Genomic DNA, 15732 nt, shown 5'->3' with positions numbered 1-15732 from the left:
TTTTTTTACACTGCGCAACAGGTGTCACGGTTTTGTGTATCTTGTTGTGTTAATAAAATGAAAAACCATATTTCTAAATGGTTTGAAGGATCATTTTTTAAAATCGTAATCAAACCAGAAGCTATTAAATTTTGTGCTATGGAATCTTATCTATGTGGGCTTATAGAAATCATTAATCGTTTCCAATACCTTAACTATTTTACGTAATCAAAGAATTGTCTACTTTTAAGCCCTTCCTACCAAACCAATGACCTTTTCAACCAAAATTACGTAATTTAAGGACATGTATAAAAAGCTCTTGAGTTTTTGATTTAAAACTTAAAAAATATTAATATTTATGCAGAAAACCTTTTTTTCACATTTAAATTACAAGATTTAAAACAAACTTTTGTTGCTCAGTTTTGCCCAACTGTTGCTTCTCAGAGAGCACGACTTAACAGATTCAGTTGTCTTTTGATTCTTGCCCAGTTCGGTCGTGTTTCCGTGCGCTTACTTCTCGCAAACCGGTTCAGTGCCATAATATTGTTTTCCCTTTGATAAAACAATATAAAATCCCAAAATGAAGATAGATCTTGTGGTGGATAATGGACCGTGCAACTCGGATCTCCGTAGCTGGTGTCTCGGAATAGCGATCTACTGGCTAGTTAGCATGACATTAAGCGTACTAGTCGCTCCAAACGGTAAAAGAAATTCGAGGCGTGGCAATTGTTTGTTTCTAAAAGCATAATACCATACATATACAAAAGCATTTAGACAAAAAAAACCATGAGCTAATCCATTCGAGCAAAACGCGTTTCGTTTTACAAAAACATTTTGAATACATCACTTGTTTGGATGACGACATCGGTGACGACTTCCAGCTCGTGTTTATTCTAGATACATGCGAATTTCCCAGATTCCGCAATTTCTGAGTAGAATTTTCCTCAACTGGAAACAAACTTTAGGGGCAATTTTCACGCCATTCATCAAGCTTTTATGTTTTAAACTAAATGTTTTACTGTACTGTACTTATATTTTTCATGGTTATTTTGGTTCACGCACCCTAATCGTATTATAAAAGCCAGAGTATATGAAGAGAGATTAAAAATATAAAAAAGTTATTGTCTTGACTTCCTAATAATAACATTCAATATGGTTCCATACATGGAAAAATTATGTCATCGATGTCTTAGGCGTTACGAATATTTTACTTTTTATACAAGCTTTCAATTTTAAACATTGGTTAATTTGCAAACCGGAATTTATATTACCTTTGGTACAAACCTAAAATAAATTATATACATATATGATTCTCATTTCAGTACTCAACTTTGTTGGATTTGCAATTGTTGTTGTTGCAAATGTTTGTTTACTTATCGGCACTCAGAGGGTAAATACATATACAGTTAACTCAGAAAAAAGCTTCCCAAACCAACCGCAACATAAATCCCGTAATTTCAGGAAAAGCCAAAGCTGTTCATAGTTTGGTTGATTTTCGCCGCGATTGAAGCTATCAGCTTTCCGTTCGCCGTTTTGGGTGTTATCTTCCACTACGGCGGATATCGTGAGGCTACTGGATTTAACAACATTTTTGGCGCCTTGATCATCTACATCATTAATTTCTGTAAGTATTCCTATGCCATTTATAAAGCCATCTGACTAAAAGTCGCCAATACAATTTCAGTACTTATTGCCTTCAGCGCCCGTCTTGTGTACTCCCACTACCTCCAGCTTAAGAATCGTGAGGACAGCAATTCGCCACGCACAGTGAATGTGATTTAGTTCTTAACTGCTAGACTGTTCGTTGGGGGAAGTCCCCGTTTCAATAAAACGCGCTTGTTTATTTGAATTGCAGTTTGTCGTTAAACACATCTTTTATTCACATCGATTCGGGAGCAACTATCAACAGTTAAATACATTGGTTACATATACATACATACAGGGCGCTTTTGGCTATTGGGCTACCGCGTTTTTAAACACTCAACATTTAAAACGATCAATCACGCTACTACGGACATTTTATATGCGCGTCGCAGTCATCTATCTATATAGCTAGCTATCATACTCGGGGCATCGTCTCCGGAATCCGGATTCATCTCCTCCTTACTTAGACATAAAATGGAAAGTTGGTCTTCTTATTGTTGCTGCTGTTATTCGTGATTTGGGTCTGCGTGAAGCTCGTCTCGGCATTTTGGCTGGTTAGCTTGGCCTGCACGGCGGCCAGGATGCGGGCTGCCTGGCCGGCACTGCCCGTCGTCTCAATGGCAGACTCCACACCCAGATTCAGATTCAGGTTCAGCTTGAGCTCGAACTGCGACCCAATCGCTTGGATCTGCGACTGTGTCTGCCGGTGGGCAACGGCCGGTTTTCATCTTGGCGTTGTTATGCTGGGCAGCTTCTCAAGGAAATCGTTGGCCAGCACCTCCTCGATCTCCTGCAAACAGTTGGCCACATCGTTCTCCGTGTCGGCGAAGTTGCGCGGCTGCGGGCAACTGATGCCCAAAGTGGTAAAGAAGGCGTACAGCTCCTGTAGCGATTGCAGTTGCTGGAAATGCAGCATCAGGTGTCGATTGCTGGGACGTTGCAATATCTACAGAAAGTCCAAAAATGATTAATTAATCATGTTTAGGTATATAAATAGTAAGCGAATGACTCACCGGCGACTGACTGGTGTACTTCATGTCCATCAGCCTGGCCACTCGCCTCACATGCGGCACGTAGAGCGCAGTGGGCAAGGTGGCCAAGTTCTCTAGGCTTCCGTTGGGCAGGCGAACCTCCTCCTCGTGCACGTCGAACTCGGTGCCCACAAAGGCCCATCGATACATTTGGAAGTGAGGCAGCTTGGTGGCGGGCAGCACGCACCCCAGTTCCAGCAGCTTACACGCTTCCAACTGTACGGATCGCCAATGTTGCATCGGCGTCTGCGAGTTGTAGCCATTGCTCGCTCCAGAAGCCGATGACCACGATACATCAATTCCTGAGGGCATGCGCATTTGTTGGCTACAGGAAAGGCGTTTTCAAGTTTTTTAATTAATGAAAAGGTCTTATCAACCGGTTGAATTTACTTACCTTCTTTCCTCACTCTCCGATTTGAGTTCCTGTTCCATTTGGAGGAACACTTGCACCATTTCCGCAATGATTATGGGCCACAGCGAGGTGACGTGATCGGGTGACATGCGTAGGAGCAGCACGCGGAAGCACAGGAAAACGGCGGCCTGCACGGAAGGACCCATGGGAACCAGTCGCAGACTATTGGCCAATTGCTCTGGGGGAAAATAAAAAAAGTTAGTACCTACATCCACGAATTTCTGCTAAAGTACAGAATACTACAGTAAGTATATTAAAGTTTAATTTCTCACCCTGGATGTCTGGCATGTACTTGTTGTGCTGGTCAAACTCGCTGCAGTAGATGACAAACGCTAGCCGTTTGAGCAGCATGGCCCTCTGCTCGTACTCCTGATCCCGTGAAGTGAAGATGTTCAGACTGCCTGCTTGAGAAAGCGAGACGCGGGTCATGAGCTCCCGGAACGTGGTATTGTCGTATGTCATCAGGCTGTCCATGATCATGCGCCAGAAGGGCAGACAGGAGACGTGCATCTGGAAGAAGGCGTTGTCCAGCAAGAGGTCCAACATGTCCTTGCGCCACGCCTTCCTCGTGTACTGATAGCCACTCAAGCTGGCCAACAGAGCGGAGCAGGCGTAGAAAAAGGGAACATTCCGCGCCGTGTGGTTCTTCAAGTAGGGAGTGATGTTGTACAGCAGTGGCGTCACTATGTTGACCACCTTGTCCTTCTCCTGGGAACCGTATGCCACGTCCAGTAGATTGGACAGTATGGCTGCCAGTACGCTCTGTGCCTGCAGAGAATATTGCTGAAGTCCGCCGCCTCCGACGCTGTTATCCTTGGCCAGCCCATCGGTATCTTCTTTTACGGCCAGGTTGCGACGCAGCCAGGTGGTCTGCTCTAGGCAGGATCCAGCCACGCTGGAGAGAGAATCCACCAAGCGGGAAGTCACATCGTGCAGCTCCCGCACTTCTTTCTTGTCCTGGAACGGCATTTGCGGGCAACGCTGGACGAACTCGTTCAGGAGCATCAGCAAAGCGAACTGCGCCGGCGGTGTCAGATTCAAGCCATCCCGGATGAGTGCCAACAGTGAGCTCCAGGCATCCGCTAACTGGGGAGCAGGAGCCGATTTCATGTAGAAGTAGAAGAGCTCCAGGGAGCTCACCTCGATGCTGAGCTGGGCAGGTGGCCGGTGGATTGGCGGCGGGGAGCGCACTACGTGGTGCAGCGTCATCACGAAGGAGTCCATGGGCATCACCCGGATGCTGGAGACCAGGGAAACCAGCGAGAGCTGCGCGGGACACGCCTGCAGCGTGGAATTCCTCTGGAACTGCTCGGCGATGCTTAATCCACTCATATTCGAGGGGATTCCCCGCTGCTGCCAGGTAACAGCGACGGCCGCCAAGAAGTTGCATCCATGATGCAGCGACACCGGCGAAAGGAACTCCAGAAGTTGCTGGCGCACTGGGCGCAGTTGACCCAGTTCGCTGTCCCAAATGGCAGCCACGCTGCTCATGATCCGCGGGAGATGCGAGAGGACGGCATTGCGTGCCGCCTGCAGTTGAGGGTTCCTTGGTGCCGGCGCCGAGGTGGATGATTCGCTGGCCGAGAGGAAGGAATGTACGATGCTGTTGAGCAACTGACCCGTGCTGGAGCTCTGCGCCGAGGAGCTGGTCTGCGGGTAAGCTTGATTGAACAGGTGTGAGAGCGCCGTCTGCTGCGTATTGTCCAGCAAGCAGTAGTGGCACAGGATGGTCAGTGCCTCCAGTTGGGAGACCACATAGTCCGGCGGGAAGTGTCGCTGCTGGGGGAGGCCCATCTTGGCCAGCCGATCCAGATTACTGCACAGCTGATGGACCACGCTGATCACAATATTCGTGAGTGAGCCGAAGGAGAAGCAGTTGAGCGAGGAGGTCACCAAATCCGTCCAGTTGCGGTGCAGGTGACGCAGGCGTTCCTGCTGCAGTGCACCCAAGACGGCGGCTAGGAACATGGGCTGTTGGCTGATCAGACAATTGGGTAGATACTTCACATTGGCTGCCGCTCCCTCCGCCAGGCGAGTGGGCGACGCATTGCCGGCAGAGTCCTCGCCAGCAGCAGGCGGCGTATCCTGCCGCAGCTGGTGGACCTCGTGCTCCAGGCGGATTACGGCCAACAGCAAACGCAGCAACTGGAGCTGGAAGCAGTCCGCATGCAACTGATCATCCTGCGGATCGTTGAAGCTCAGCACTTGCTCCGCATAGCTCCCGCTGTTGGAGTTTGCTCTTCGGCCGTAACTGCACACTGAGCTGTTGAGGCAGTGCAGCATCACCTTCTGCAGCTTGGCGCGGGCCAACAAATCGGCGATATAGTTGGCTAGTCCTTTGCCCATTCCTTTGACGATCTCAATGAGCTCCGAGCAGATCAGCGTTAGCAGTTCGATGCTCTCCAGCTGGATCCTCCGGTTGTTCACAATATCCTGCAGCGTAGGCGGCTGACGCTGGGCGTCCTGGGATTCCTTCTGGAAGTATCCACGGGCGTAGAACAAACAGAGCGTGACCAGTAGCTCCAGCTGCATGCAGCCGCGATATCCCTGAGCGTACTCAGAGCTGCCCACTCCGCCATCGAATCCTTTGCCGGAAATGCTCTTGCGATGACGCACGAGCAACTGCTTCAGACTGGAGCTCGAAAAGGATGTGGTTATCGACAGGCAAAGGAAGGTGCGGCGGTCGCAGCAGATTATATTGCGAAGCGTCTGCAAAGCATACAAAGTCTGACGTGTGTCGTAAATAGCCAAGTAGATCAACAGGTGGTTGTGGTACAGGTGGGCGGCATCCGTCAGGGAAACGCTGCTCTTCACCGAGCTGCGCAGACTGACTTGCTCCTCTGCTGCCGCCGCCGCCGCTGCAGCTGCATTATTCTGCCGCAGGATCTCCACGTTCTGTTTACCCTTCTCCAGGGTCTTCTGCATATCAGGCTGAAGTTTGCTGGTCTCCAAACTGAGATTACGTCGCTTGTCCTCCACATTAATGGTGGATTCGGTTCCAGGCTCTGTTTCATCCTCCTGCTCCGCTTGCTCCACGTGGGAGCCACTGAGGTTGCTGTCCGTGGAGGTCTTGGAAATACAACTGAGTCGCTTTTTGTCGCCAGCAGTTAGGAGTTTCTTCCGCTTGCCCAGCTTTTTGTCTTCCCTAAAGTATTCATCCGCTGGCAGAGCATCTGCCTGCAGGTCGGGGATGCTCTGGTGATCCTGGTCCTTCTGCTCCAGAGAGTTGAGACTGGATTCTCCCGGGGTTTTCTCCCTGGTCAAGCGATAGGTCTTGCGGCTTTTGATCTTTTCGTGCTGGGTCAACGCCTCGGTGACACTTTCACAGTCGCCGACGAAACGCTTAACATCATCACTGACTCCAGCACTCGAGCTGACTGTGAGGCTATCCTCCTTCTCCAGGCTCGTCTCGCGAAGCTCCGAGTCCGACTCGAAGTCGCTGCTGTCCGAATGGTCTGTTATGTCCTGGTCGTATTGACTCTGATCCGGTGGATTCGGTGGTTGCTCCTGCGAAGGTTGTTCGCTCTCGTCCATGGCGCTGGCCAGTTTCTGCTCCAGCGGCGTCTCCTTGTGCGGAATCTCGATGCGGGGCTCTTCCAAATCCGTCTCGTCGTCAAAATCGTTTGCATTCTCGAGTGGATTAATGATCAGGCCGATGGTGTTCACATCCTGTGCTGCCTCATTGCAAGCGGCCACAGTTGATTTGTCGCTCACAAAGTTGGACACCTTGTTGGCCTTCCCACCACTCAATGTGACCCCAAAGATCTTCTTGGGAAAGTTCCTGATCGGGCTCTTTTTCTTGCCCCCGCTGGTCGTCTCCATGTGATGGTACTTGACATTGCCCTGCTCCGAACTGATGGCGTACACATCCCGCTCGAAAGCAGGCGTTGCCTCGGCATCCGCTTCGCGGTACAACTGTTGCATGTGGACGATTCCCACGCGCTTGGAGCTTGCCGAGAGGAGGATCTTGTAGAGAGGCTTGGTCAGGCGGGCGAGATCTCCTCGGAGGAGGGATGCCTGCAGCCAATTGGTCACGAAAGTACGCTCGGACATGTAATGTGGCAATGCGAGGGTGTCCAACACTTTCAGCAGCGTCTTCTCAAATCCACGCGTGGTCTGCTTGTCTCTGCCCAGATGCCACAACAGCTCGAACTTCTTGAAGCTTCGTGCCTGGCTCTCTCTCAATCTCTCCGTGGATTCCGTGGGGCAGAGAAGCTGAGCTTCCGCCAGCCGCTCAGTTTGGTAGCTGCGCAAAGCAGTTCTGCTCAATTCTGTACGGGATTGTGGCTGGATTTGAAGCAAATGCTGCGCCTGCATTCGGTTTCCAATAACCGTTTCCACCAAACCGCTTTCCAGGCAGCTGTGCAGCTGATGGAGTAGCGCTGCAATCTGGGCAGGGTCTATGCCCGCGGCTCCAAGGTAATCCCACAGAATGGAGCTCACCAGTTGGAAGACGCGAGTGTGCTGCTCCATGTAGCTGACGTGGCCAAACTTTAGAAGCGGTAGCATTACCACGAAGGTGACTCCCGGACTTGTCGTGTGCTCGATTTGGGAGCGCAGTAGACTGAAAAGCAGGCAGACGTTATAAAGTGAATTGTACTCATCAAAATGGTATTTAATTTTCACCAACCTTATTAAATCAAAGAGCGTGGTAATGGAAGCCACCTGCAATTCCTTGTCACTTTGAGCAAAACACGCCACCAGGCACAGAACCTTTAACCAGTTGGGCAGCTCAGGTTCTGATACGAATAAAACAATTAATATTAGTCACAAGAAAAAAGAACAATGACAAAACACCCGTGATTATTTAACAATCGGTTTTCTAACAATGAGCTCTAAAGCCACTCACCGTTTTTGTCCAACACAATGTGTTTATTGCAGTTGGGAAAGGTCGACATCTCCACCAGCAGAGTCGCCGCCAGTTTAATAGCTCCACGCAGGGAGAGGCTCAACTGGAGCTCGGCCAGTTGCTGCACACTTCGCTGGGTCTGCCCGTCAATGAGCAGGCTCTGTTGCTTCTCCTCCTGCGCTTCGCTGTCGCTGCTTAGCTCACTGGCGCTGGCGGGCAGCGGCAAGGATCTATTGAGCAGGCGCTGCAGCTGCTTCGAACGCGGCACAATGTCCACGCGGAGCAAGTTAAAAAGTCGTTCGATTTGTGACTCCCTTACGGGACACTCGTGCTCCAGCACCTGTTCCACCATAAAAAGATTGGATGTGTGACAGGTGCTAGTGGTTCGCTGCAGCTGAACTTTCACGCCGCACTCTTTCGCTTCAGATTCAATGTGCAACAGCTTGCGGGCCAAGTAAACCTCGAAGAAGATCTCGTACTGGCGGATGCACTTCTCCAGAATGGAGAATCCGCGCTGTTGGGTGGCCCGGCTCTCCTCATCCAGCTGGAACTGCGGCGACTGATCTGGCGGAGCGCTTTTTGGCTCTTCTGCGCTAACGCCATCTCCCACTTCCGCTGGCGCGTTTGGTTGAACAAGGACAATATCCTTGGGCCGCTGTTTTTTTGGGCTGCGTATAAACGGAGCTTTGGCCTTGGCCTTGAGCTTCTTGATGCTCCGCGGGGTGTCTAGATCCGATGACGACTGCTGCCCAGTATCGGAGGCGCTAATCTATAGTCAAGAAATGATTAATAAAAGATAAGATATTTCCACCAAAGATACTTACATCTTTATCCAACTCAGAGAGTCGAGAAATTGACTTGGCCTTCTTCTTGTTGGGACTGTGACGTCCCACGCTCTGATTGGACGCCGACCGCCGGATGAGATCTTCGTCATTTGGATCCGTGCCGTGCAGCGAGTTCTCAGCAAACTGATTAAGCCGCGAGTCGGACTTGCTCTTCTCTAGGGAAGTGCCTTGAGCTCCGGCATCCGTTTTGCCAATCTCACTCGCCGAATTTACAGTGATTTTTTCATCAGACGAAGACCCACCGCCCTGCTCTATCAGCTTGTTCAGTTTTATGGGACTTCTGCGGGGAAAACAAAGAGATAAGGGGGTTACTAAGGATCGCCTGATGGTTCTTTGTTTCGCGTTTTCGCTTACGTTATCATGGGCTGAACCCTCGAGACGATCTTCATGCAAAGTTTGAGCGACGCTGTGATCTCGTTGCTGCTCACGTGATCCATGTGCAGAGAGAGCAGCTGGGTGATGGCCAGGAATACCTTGGGCAGATAGACCCTGGTGGTCTCCGTGTACATCTCCAGAGAAACGGTTTCCAGCAGGAATTCGGTCAGCACGCAGATCTCCAGCACACAGGGGTCTCCGGATCCCACTTCGCAAGCATATTTTCCGGAGGTTTCTCCTGTTTGTGACTTCTCCTGAGCTGAGTTCGCCTGCTGGCAGGCTTTCTCAAACATATTGGTCATGTAGCTCCAGATGTAAGCCGGGTCAAAGGTGGCGAACAGTAGGTTGGCCGATTTTAAAGCCTCCGCATTCCCACTAGAGATGTACATGGCCCGTATAATGTCATGGAGCACGTAATCCAGTACGGCACTGCCGATCTCCGCCTTGTCCAGTAGTGACAGCATGATCCTGTAGGGCTTCAGGTCCATGGGAGCACACTCCAAACTCAATCGCAGGGTGGTGATCAAAGCGCGGATTAGAATGTGACGCGAGTGCTTAACGAAATAAGGTTCAGGCTCCTCCTCCAGAGGGGCATTTGAGGTGTCCAACGATAGGGTGTCATAGGTTGGCGAGTTCTTGGCCACCTCGCTGCCCAAGAGCCAGCTGAACAATCTCCTATTCAGCGACATGTCCCTACGCAGTATGGTATTGAGCCCGTTGGTGACGAGTTTCACCAAGTCATCCTCATTCAGCAGCGCCGTGTGCATGGGGAAGCCGAGCAACAGGAACTCCAGCGTATTGCGCTGCACCAGGATCAGCGAATCATTGAGGCAGACACACAACGCCGACATCATAATCTCCCTGTTGTGACCCATGATGTAGATCTGCTCTTGCATATCCAACCGCTTGTTGAAGTGCTCTAGCAGATAGGTGATGGCCGGCAGACGGATAGCGGCATTGTTGGCCACCGACTCCCAGAGAACGGTGTAAAAGTGCATGGGATTGACGGCATTGCACACTTGTTTGAGCAGAGCGCTTATTCGCTCGAAATGATCTAGTCCGCAATCGTAGCCAGGTAATACACCATTAAGGAAACCACTTAGAGCCGGACGCAGTTTGTCACCCAGGGGTACAAAGTATGTTTCATAGATGGCCAGCAAGGCGGGTCGTACGTTCATTGCCGCATAACCAAGAAGCGGGAACAAACCAGCGCTGTGGGGTAGATAAAAAATAATTAAGCTCGCCATGGATTTGGTAATCATTGCACTGACCTATATATAAACTCCGTGGCCAGACGCTCCGGCCCTGTTTTGCTGAATATCACCGAGTAGGTCTCGAGGGCCTTGAGATGCACCCCGGAGGGCAGGGCGGGATGCATGCATTGGGCCAGACGCTTGGCTATCTTCAGTCGCCGTGGAATGACCTGGTACTGCGTATTGTTTGATATGGCCTGTCGAAATAGGGGAAACACATATGCATACAATCAAAAACAAGTTGAAGATAAGGAACTGAGAGCCTTTCGCAGAAACTTGTGTGATTCAGAGGTTCCACTCACTACTTATCTGGTGTACCCCAAAAGGGAAGTCTGTTTCTGTACCTTACTAAGCTTTCCTAGGGCCGATATCAAATCCGCCCATTCGCTGGAGTACTCGAAATTGCGCAGCGCCTTGTCAATATTGGTCACATACGTGCGGTACTTGGCCTCGGCCATAAGTTTCTGCTCCTCGACGAGTGCGTCCGCGGATTCCATGGCGACGTCTTTTGCCAGTGGCTCCCAACTCTTGATGTTTGCTTGGGTTTGATGATTTTCGTTAATGGCTTAATGGCAGAGCTCTGTGAATAATCAATGGCAAACAATTAGCAAACACTTGTTGATGTTGCGTCCTTGAAATTTCAACTCCCACACACATTTAGGTTGCTGCTTTTTCAGCTTAAAATTTAATGGGCTGCATATTTGAGTAGTGTGGCAAGCGGAGCACCTGCGAAAAACGGGGATTTCTATCGCTTAATTGAAGGCACTGCCAATTGACCTTATATATTTATATTGGGTATATCGTGCCCCGATTTTCTCTACTGCAAACGCTAACGTCGCGTGGCAGGAGCAAAATAAATTTCTGAATAAATTTCAGCTCTTTCTCTCTTGGCAGCAAAAGTGCAGTTAATTCGACGGGAACGGAGAGCGGAGAGAGACACAGCTGATGACGAATATTCTGCTGTTTTTGTGGATAAGTGAAGGGAGCGGGGGGATGGGGGCTCGTGACGGGACAGACAGACTATGTTGTTGTGCCCCCTTCGTTGTTTTCGAAAAACCAAACACTTAATACTTCTCAGTTACTTCTCCCTTTACCCGCAGCTAACGTTTGTCCGTTTTAACACATTTTACATTGTTTAAATATTGCACTCTTGTTTTTGTGTTGAATTTACATGGCAAATTTTTTGCTGTAACTCGCTTGCGATAGAGCTGGAATGAAAATCGATGTTTAGATAACCGTGACTTCTTCACCGGTATTCTTAAGCCGCGATAACCCGTTTACCACTAGCGCATTTCACAACTCTGAGAACTATTTCAATATAAATTTAAAAACTAAATTTATAAAAAAAAAACCAACTCTAAAGTACAAGCTACCGAAATTATTTACTAATAAGCTAATATTTACCATATTTGCCAAAAATCGCTGGGCTACACATCTCTAAACCATATTATCGATAAGCCGTCACCTAATGGGTTATCGAAATTTAAACATCAATTTCTTCGAAAGTCAATGGTTTTAATTTTTTCTTCACAAACTCAATAAATTACTAACTGAATATTTAGCCGTACTTCAAATAAATACAAAGGTAAATGCAAAAGCATAACTTAAAAGAGGTGAACAGAACTGTGCCAGTCCGTGACTAAAGTTTGCCATCGAATGGATGATTAGAAGAGTTGAGGTAAAAATGTCCAGCGTGGATTATTAGTACGTTTTGTAGTGCGGGAGTGCAAATTCTACTTCTTCTTCTTGCCCTTTCCCTGTCCACCGGCGGCGGGTGTTCCAGTCAGTGTCGCCAGTTCGTTTTTCAGGGCCAATAGAATATCTACTTCAGGTTTCCACACTGAGGCATCGCCTGAAGCTTTAAGAGTCCTGACCTTTTCGGCCTGCTGAGCTATTTTGTCTTCCAATGCTTTGACTTGAGCAGCGTCAGCAGAGGAGACGGGTGAAGGAACAGGAACTGTGGCGGGAGGTGCAGCTTTGGCTGCCTTTTGTGCCGACTCCAGTTGTTTCTTGAGGTCCAAGAGCACATTCACCTCTGGCTGCCAGACGGATTTGTCTTTTGTGCTACCCTTAAGCTTGCGCACTTTGTCGCCCTGCTCTTGGATGGCCTTCTCCAGATCTTGGACTGATGGCGAACTATTTGAAGGAGGGGTGGCGGCAGCAGCAGCTGGAGTTTTCTTAGCCTCCTCCAACTGTTTCTTGAGGTCCAGCAGCTTAGTTACCTCGGGTTGCCAAACAGATTTGTCTTTGGTGCTCGCCTTCAGCTGGCGCACTTTGTCCGCCTGAGCCTGCACGGCTTGCTCCAAATCTGCAGCGCTGGTTTGACTCTGGGCAGGAGTCTTTGAGTCCTGAGCTCCGCCGTATCTTCCCTTAAGTTCGTCGATGAAAGCCTGCTCCAGTTTGGCAAAGAGGGGAGCGGGCTTGCCAATTTTGTGACCAGCGGGAAGTAGCAAAGTGGCAAGGGGTTTCCTGGGTTTAAACATACCATTAGTTTTGAATTAAAAGCCAATTCAAAAGGCACTTACTCAGCATTAAGTGGCGTCTGTTTGGCATTGAGCTGGTCAAAGAGAGTTCTAGCCGTGGTTGGCATGTAAGGGAAGAGGAGATTCGCTAAGAGGCAAGCAATGTTGACACACAGACCAATTATTGTGGAAGCGCGCTTCTTCTGATCTTCGCTGCCCTTCAGCAGAACCCACGGTTGCTGGGTCTGCATGTAGCCATTTCCATGACGGGAAATAGCCAGCAGATGGCGGATGCCATCGCGCAGCTTTGCCTTCTCCAGGGAGTTTATGTAGCCTCGCAGCTCACGATTTATCAAAGCCAGCAGGACAAGTTCATCCTGAGTGACGGCCACTTCGGGAACAGTGCCGTTGAAGTTCTTTTCGCAGAAGACCAAGGCGCGGTTTACAAAGTTTCCCAAGTTGTTCAACAGCTCCGAGTTGTTGCGAGCAGCCAGATCGTTCCAACTGAAACTGGAATCCTGACCTTCTGGCCGGGCAGAGGCCAAATAGAAACGCCACACATCAGCTGGGATACCCGTCTCCTGGGCATCGTTGCCAAAGACGCCAATACCGCGACTCTTGCTGAACTTGCCGTCCTCGTAGTTCAGGTATTCAGTGGCCATGATGTGCGAGACGAGCGTATGACCCTTGTTGATTGCTAGCAGGACACTGGGCCACACCACCGAGTGGAAGGGCACGTTGTCTTTGGCCATGAACTGGAAGAGCTCTACGTCAGTGCCCTTGGCTGGCTGCCACCACTGCTGGTACTCCTTGGTATACCGTTTGGTCATGGACACGTAACCGAACGGAGCGTCGAACCACACATAGAAGACCTTATTTTCAAAGCCCTCGTGCGGCACGGGGATGCCCCACTTCAGGTCGCGGGTGATGCAACGCGGTTTGAGACCCTCCTTCAGCCATGCCCTCGTGATGACCTTTGCGTTGTGCGTCCATCCACCCTCCGACTTGTCCACCCATTCCTTGAGCTTCGGTTCCGCTTTCGGCAGGTCGATGAACAACTGATCGGAGGAACGCAGCACAGGGGCGCTGTTGCACACCTTACACCTGGGACGGATCAGCTCAGTGGCATTCACCAGCTTGCCACATTTGTCGCACTGATCGCCACGGGCGTCCTCGTAACCACAACCAGGATGTGGGCAAGTACCCTCCACAAACCTGTAAAACATTTACTTGTTAGACGGTTCTCCTAATGAAATAATAAATATACCCACCGATCAGCCAGAAAACGATCGCATTTCTGGCAAAGCAGTTGCTCCACGCTCTCTGTAATGATGTATCCTTCTTTAAGGACATCCTTAAAGGCCTCCTGGACAATGCTATAAAAAGAATATTTTTAAGTTGAGCGAATTTCGTTTGGGAACTCAAAACTCACTCAGTTTGCTCCTGAGTAGTGGTGCGTCCAAAGTAATCGAATCCAATGCCGAACCAGCGGTAAATGGCGTTATGCAGCTCAAAGTACTTGTCGCAGATCTCTCGAGGAGTGAGGTTCTCGGCCAACGCTTTGTTTTCCGTGGCAGTGCCGTACTCATCTGTGCCGCAAATCAGCAGGGTGTTGTAGCCAGCGGAACGCGAGTAGCGGGCATAGATATCAGCAGACAGCACACAGCCAATGATGTTGCCCAAATGTGGCACATTGTTGACGTAGGGAAGCGCCGAGGTGATGAGAACATTGCGTTCCCCAGCTTTGGGAAGCACTGTACGCTCCTCTTTAATTTGCTTAGGCGTTGTGTATGTGAAGGCGGCCTGTGCAGCGCTGATCTCCTCATCTGTTACAGTATCAGCAACTGTGGGCGTCGTATCCACCAGCAGCTTGCCTGCATCCGCGAGGCTGGAACGTTTAAGGGGAACGTGATGCAATCCACCGTACCGATTAGACTGCTGCAGGGCATTGAAGCTGAGATCCTTCAGTGGCTGTTCGGTCAGGACCTCTTGCACCTCGGGTAGAGCTTTGATTCTGCCATACCAATCCCTTAAGCTGTCCACATTCTGAGCACCCTTTAGAGTGCCATCCGGAGCCAGGAGAGACCACACGGCGATGTCAGCGGCGCCGAGTTTGTCGCCAGCCAGGAAGGCCGATGACTTCAGGTTGTCGTCCAGCTTCTTGACCAGACCATTCAGCACGGGCAGGGCATTCGCATCTGCCTTATGACCCACGCCCATGTGGTGGGCCAAAGCTGGAGCCAGCAACGTGGCAGACCACTCCAGCCACTGCGGGGAGAAGCACACACATAAATTGATTTAACCTTCAGGGGTCATGGCTTAAGAATATCTTTTTTGGGATCTTTACCTCATCCCGCCGCTGGTGCCCCTCGTCCACGAGAAGATACTTGGCGATGGCCGCCGGCGAAAACAGGCGCAGCCCATTATCCAATTCCAAAGTGGGCAGGACAAGCAGATCCTTGTACTTGGCATCTGCAATGAACAACAGTTATTGCATCAGAAATGAGTCACTTAAGTGCAGATTTTCTTGGAAACTAATTTGGAATCCAAAGAGCTCACCATTTAGGTTAACCAACTGCACCTGCACCGGCCGCTTGGCGAATTTGGCTAGCATCAACAGCTGAAGTCCCAGCGGATTGCCCTCGTTCGTGTAGATTATCATCTTGCCGGGATCGGGTGCTACTTCTAAGTCAATTTACGTGGCAAAAAGGGTTAATAATCTAACGAAATTGTGGATGCCCACGAGAAACTAATATTCTAGCGATGAGCCGATCGGAAAGCTGTCACGCCGTTGGTGTTGTTATCGATAACTTTAGGCTTTATTTCGCTTTTTTAACGTGAAGCAATAAATTGACAAATTTGGCAGTCAAAAATTTGTAATA

At 49.7% G+C, this 15732-nt stretch overlaps 3 protein-coding genes across 3 annotated transcripts; 1 reads left to right on the top strand and 2 right to left on the bottom strand.

Moving 5' to 3' along the window:
• The first annotated feature begins 450 nt into the window (after positions 1-450).
• LOC108095176 lies at positions 451-1833 on the top strand. Its single transcript, XM_017196141.1, has 4 exons — positions 451-680; positions 1302-1369; positions 1441-1603; positions 1664-1833. Exons 1-4 carry the CDS (start codon positions 560-562, stop codon positions 1759-1761), a joined length of 450 nt encoding a protein of 149 aa, XP_017051630.1. The 5' UTR covers positions 451-559; the 3' UTR covers positions 1762-1833.
• Positions 1819-11625, bottom strand: LOC108095175 (protein dopey-1 homolog). Its single transcript, XM_017196140.2, has 11 exons — positions 11483-11625; positions 10733-10968; positions 10407-10585; positions 9115-10347; positions 8740-9040; positions 7916-8684; positions 7697-7805; positions 3339-7630; positions 3049-3244; positions 2637-2979; positions 1819-2569 (listed from the first exon to the last, which is right to left on the bottom strand). The coding sequence occupies exons 2-11, from the start codon at positions 10883-10885 to the stop codon at positions 2348-2350; spliced, it is 7797 nt and encodes a 2598-aa protein (XP_017051629.1). The 5' UTR covers positions 10886-10968; positions 11483-11625; the 3' UTR covers positions 1819-2347.
• A 257-nt stretch (positions 11626-11882) lies between these two features.
• Positions 11883-15629, bottom strand: LOC108095218 (methionine--tRNA ligase, cytoplasmic). The gene is made up of 6 exons (XM_017196234.1): positions 15410-15629; positions 15198-15322; positions 14283-15118; positions 14122-14226; positions 12914-14065; positions 11883-12857 (listed from the first exon to the last, which is right to left on the bottom strand). The coding sequence occupies exons 1-6, from the start codon at positions 15510-15512 to the stop codon at positions 12122-12124; spliced, it is 3057 nt and encodes a 1018-aa protein (XP_017051723.1). The 5' UTR covers positions 15513-15629; the 3' UTR covers positions 11883-12121.
• Positions 15630-15732: the final 103 nt, after the last annotated feature.

The sequence above is a fragment of the Drosophila ficusphila genome, unplaced genomic scaffold (assembly GCF_018152265.1).
Source record: "Drosophila ficusphila isolate 14025-0441.05 unplaced genomic scaffold, ASM1815226v1 contig_414, whole genome shotgun sequence".
Lineage (NCBI taxonomy): Eukaryota > Metazoa > Arthropoda > Insecta > Diptera > Drosophilidae > Drosophila > Drosophila ficusphila.
This window is presented reverse-complemented; position numbering and strand designations above follow the sequence as displayed.

Bases quoted from the DNA above. Each gene is read 5' to 3' on its own strand.
- LOC108095176 (XM_017196141.1), top strand. From the start codon at position 560: ATGAAGATAGATCTTGTGGTGGATAATGGACCGTGCAACTCGGATCTC. The intron at 681-1,301 runs GTAAAAGAAATT...TTCTCATTTCAG, and splicing joins CGTACTAGTCGCTCCAAACG to TACTCAACTTTGTTGGATTT. The intron at 1,604-1,663 runs GTAAGTATTCCT...ATACAATTTCAG, and splicing joins CATCTACATCATTAATTTCT to TACTTATTGCCTTCAGCGCC.
- LOC108095175 (XM_017196140.2), bottom strand. From the start codon at position 10,885: ATGGAATCCGCGGACGCACTCGTCGAGGAGCAGAAACTTATGGCCGAG. The intron at 7,806-7,915 runs GTGAGTGGCTTT...TATTCGTATCAG, and splicing joins CATTGTGTTGGACAAAAACG to AACCTGAGCTGCCCAACTGG. The intron at 7,631-7,696 runs GTTGGTGAAAAT...CCTGCTTTTCAG, and splicing joins ACGCTCTTTGATTTAATAAG to TCTACTGCGCTCCCAAATCG.
- LOC108095218 (XM_017196234.1), bottom strand. From the start codon at position 15,512: ATGATAATCTACACGAACGAGGGCAATCCGCTGGGACTTCAGCTGTTG. The intron at 14,227-14,282 runs GTGAGTTTTGAG...TTCTTTTTATAG, and splicing joins ACTACTCAGGAGCAAACTGA to CATTGTCCAGGAGGCCTTTA. The intron at 14,066-14,121 runs GTGGGTATATTT...AATGTTTTACAG, and splicing joins GATCGTTTTCTGGCTGATCG to GTTTGTGGAGGGTACTTGCC.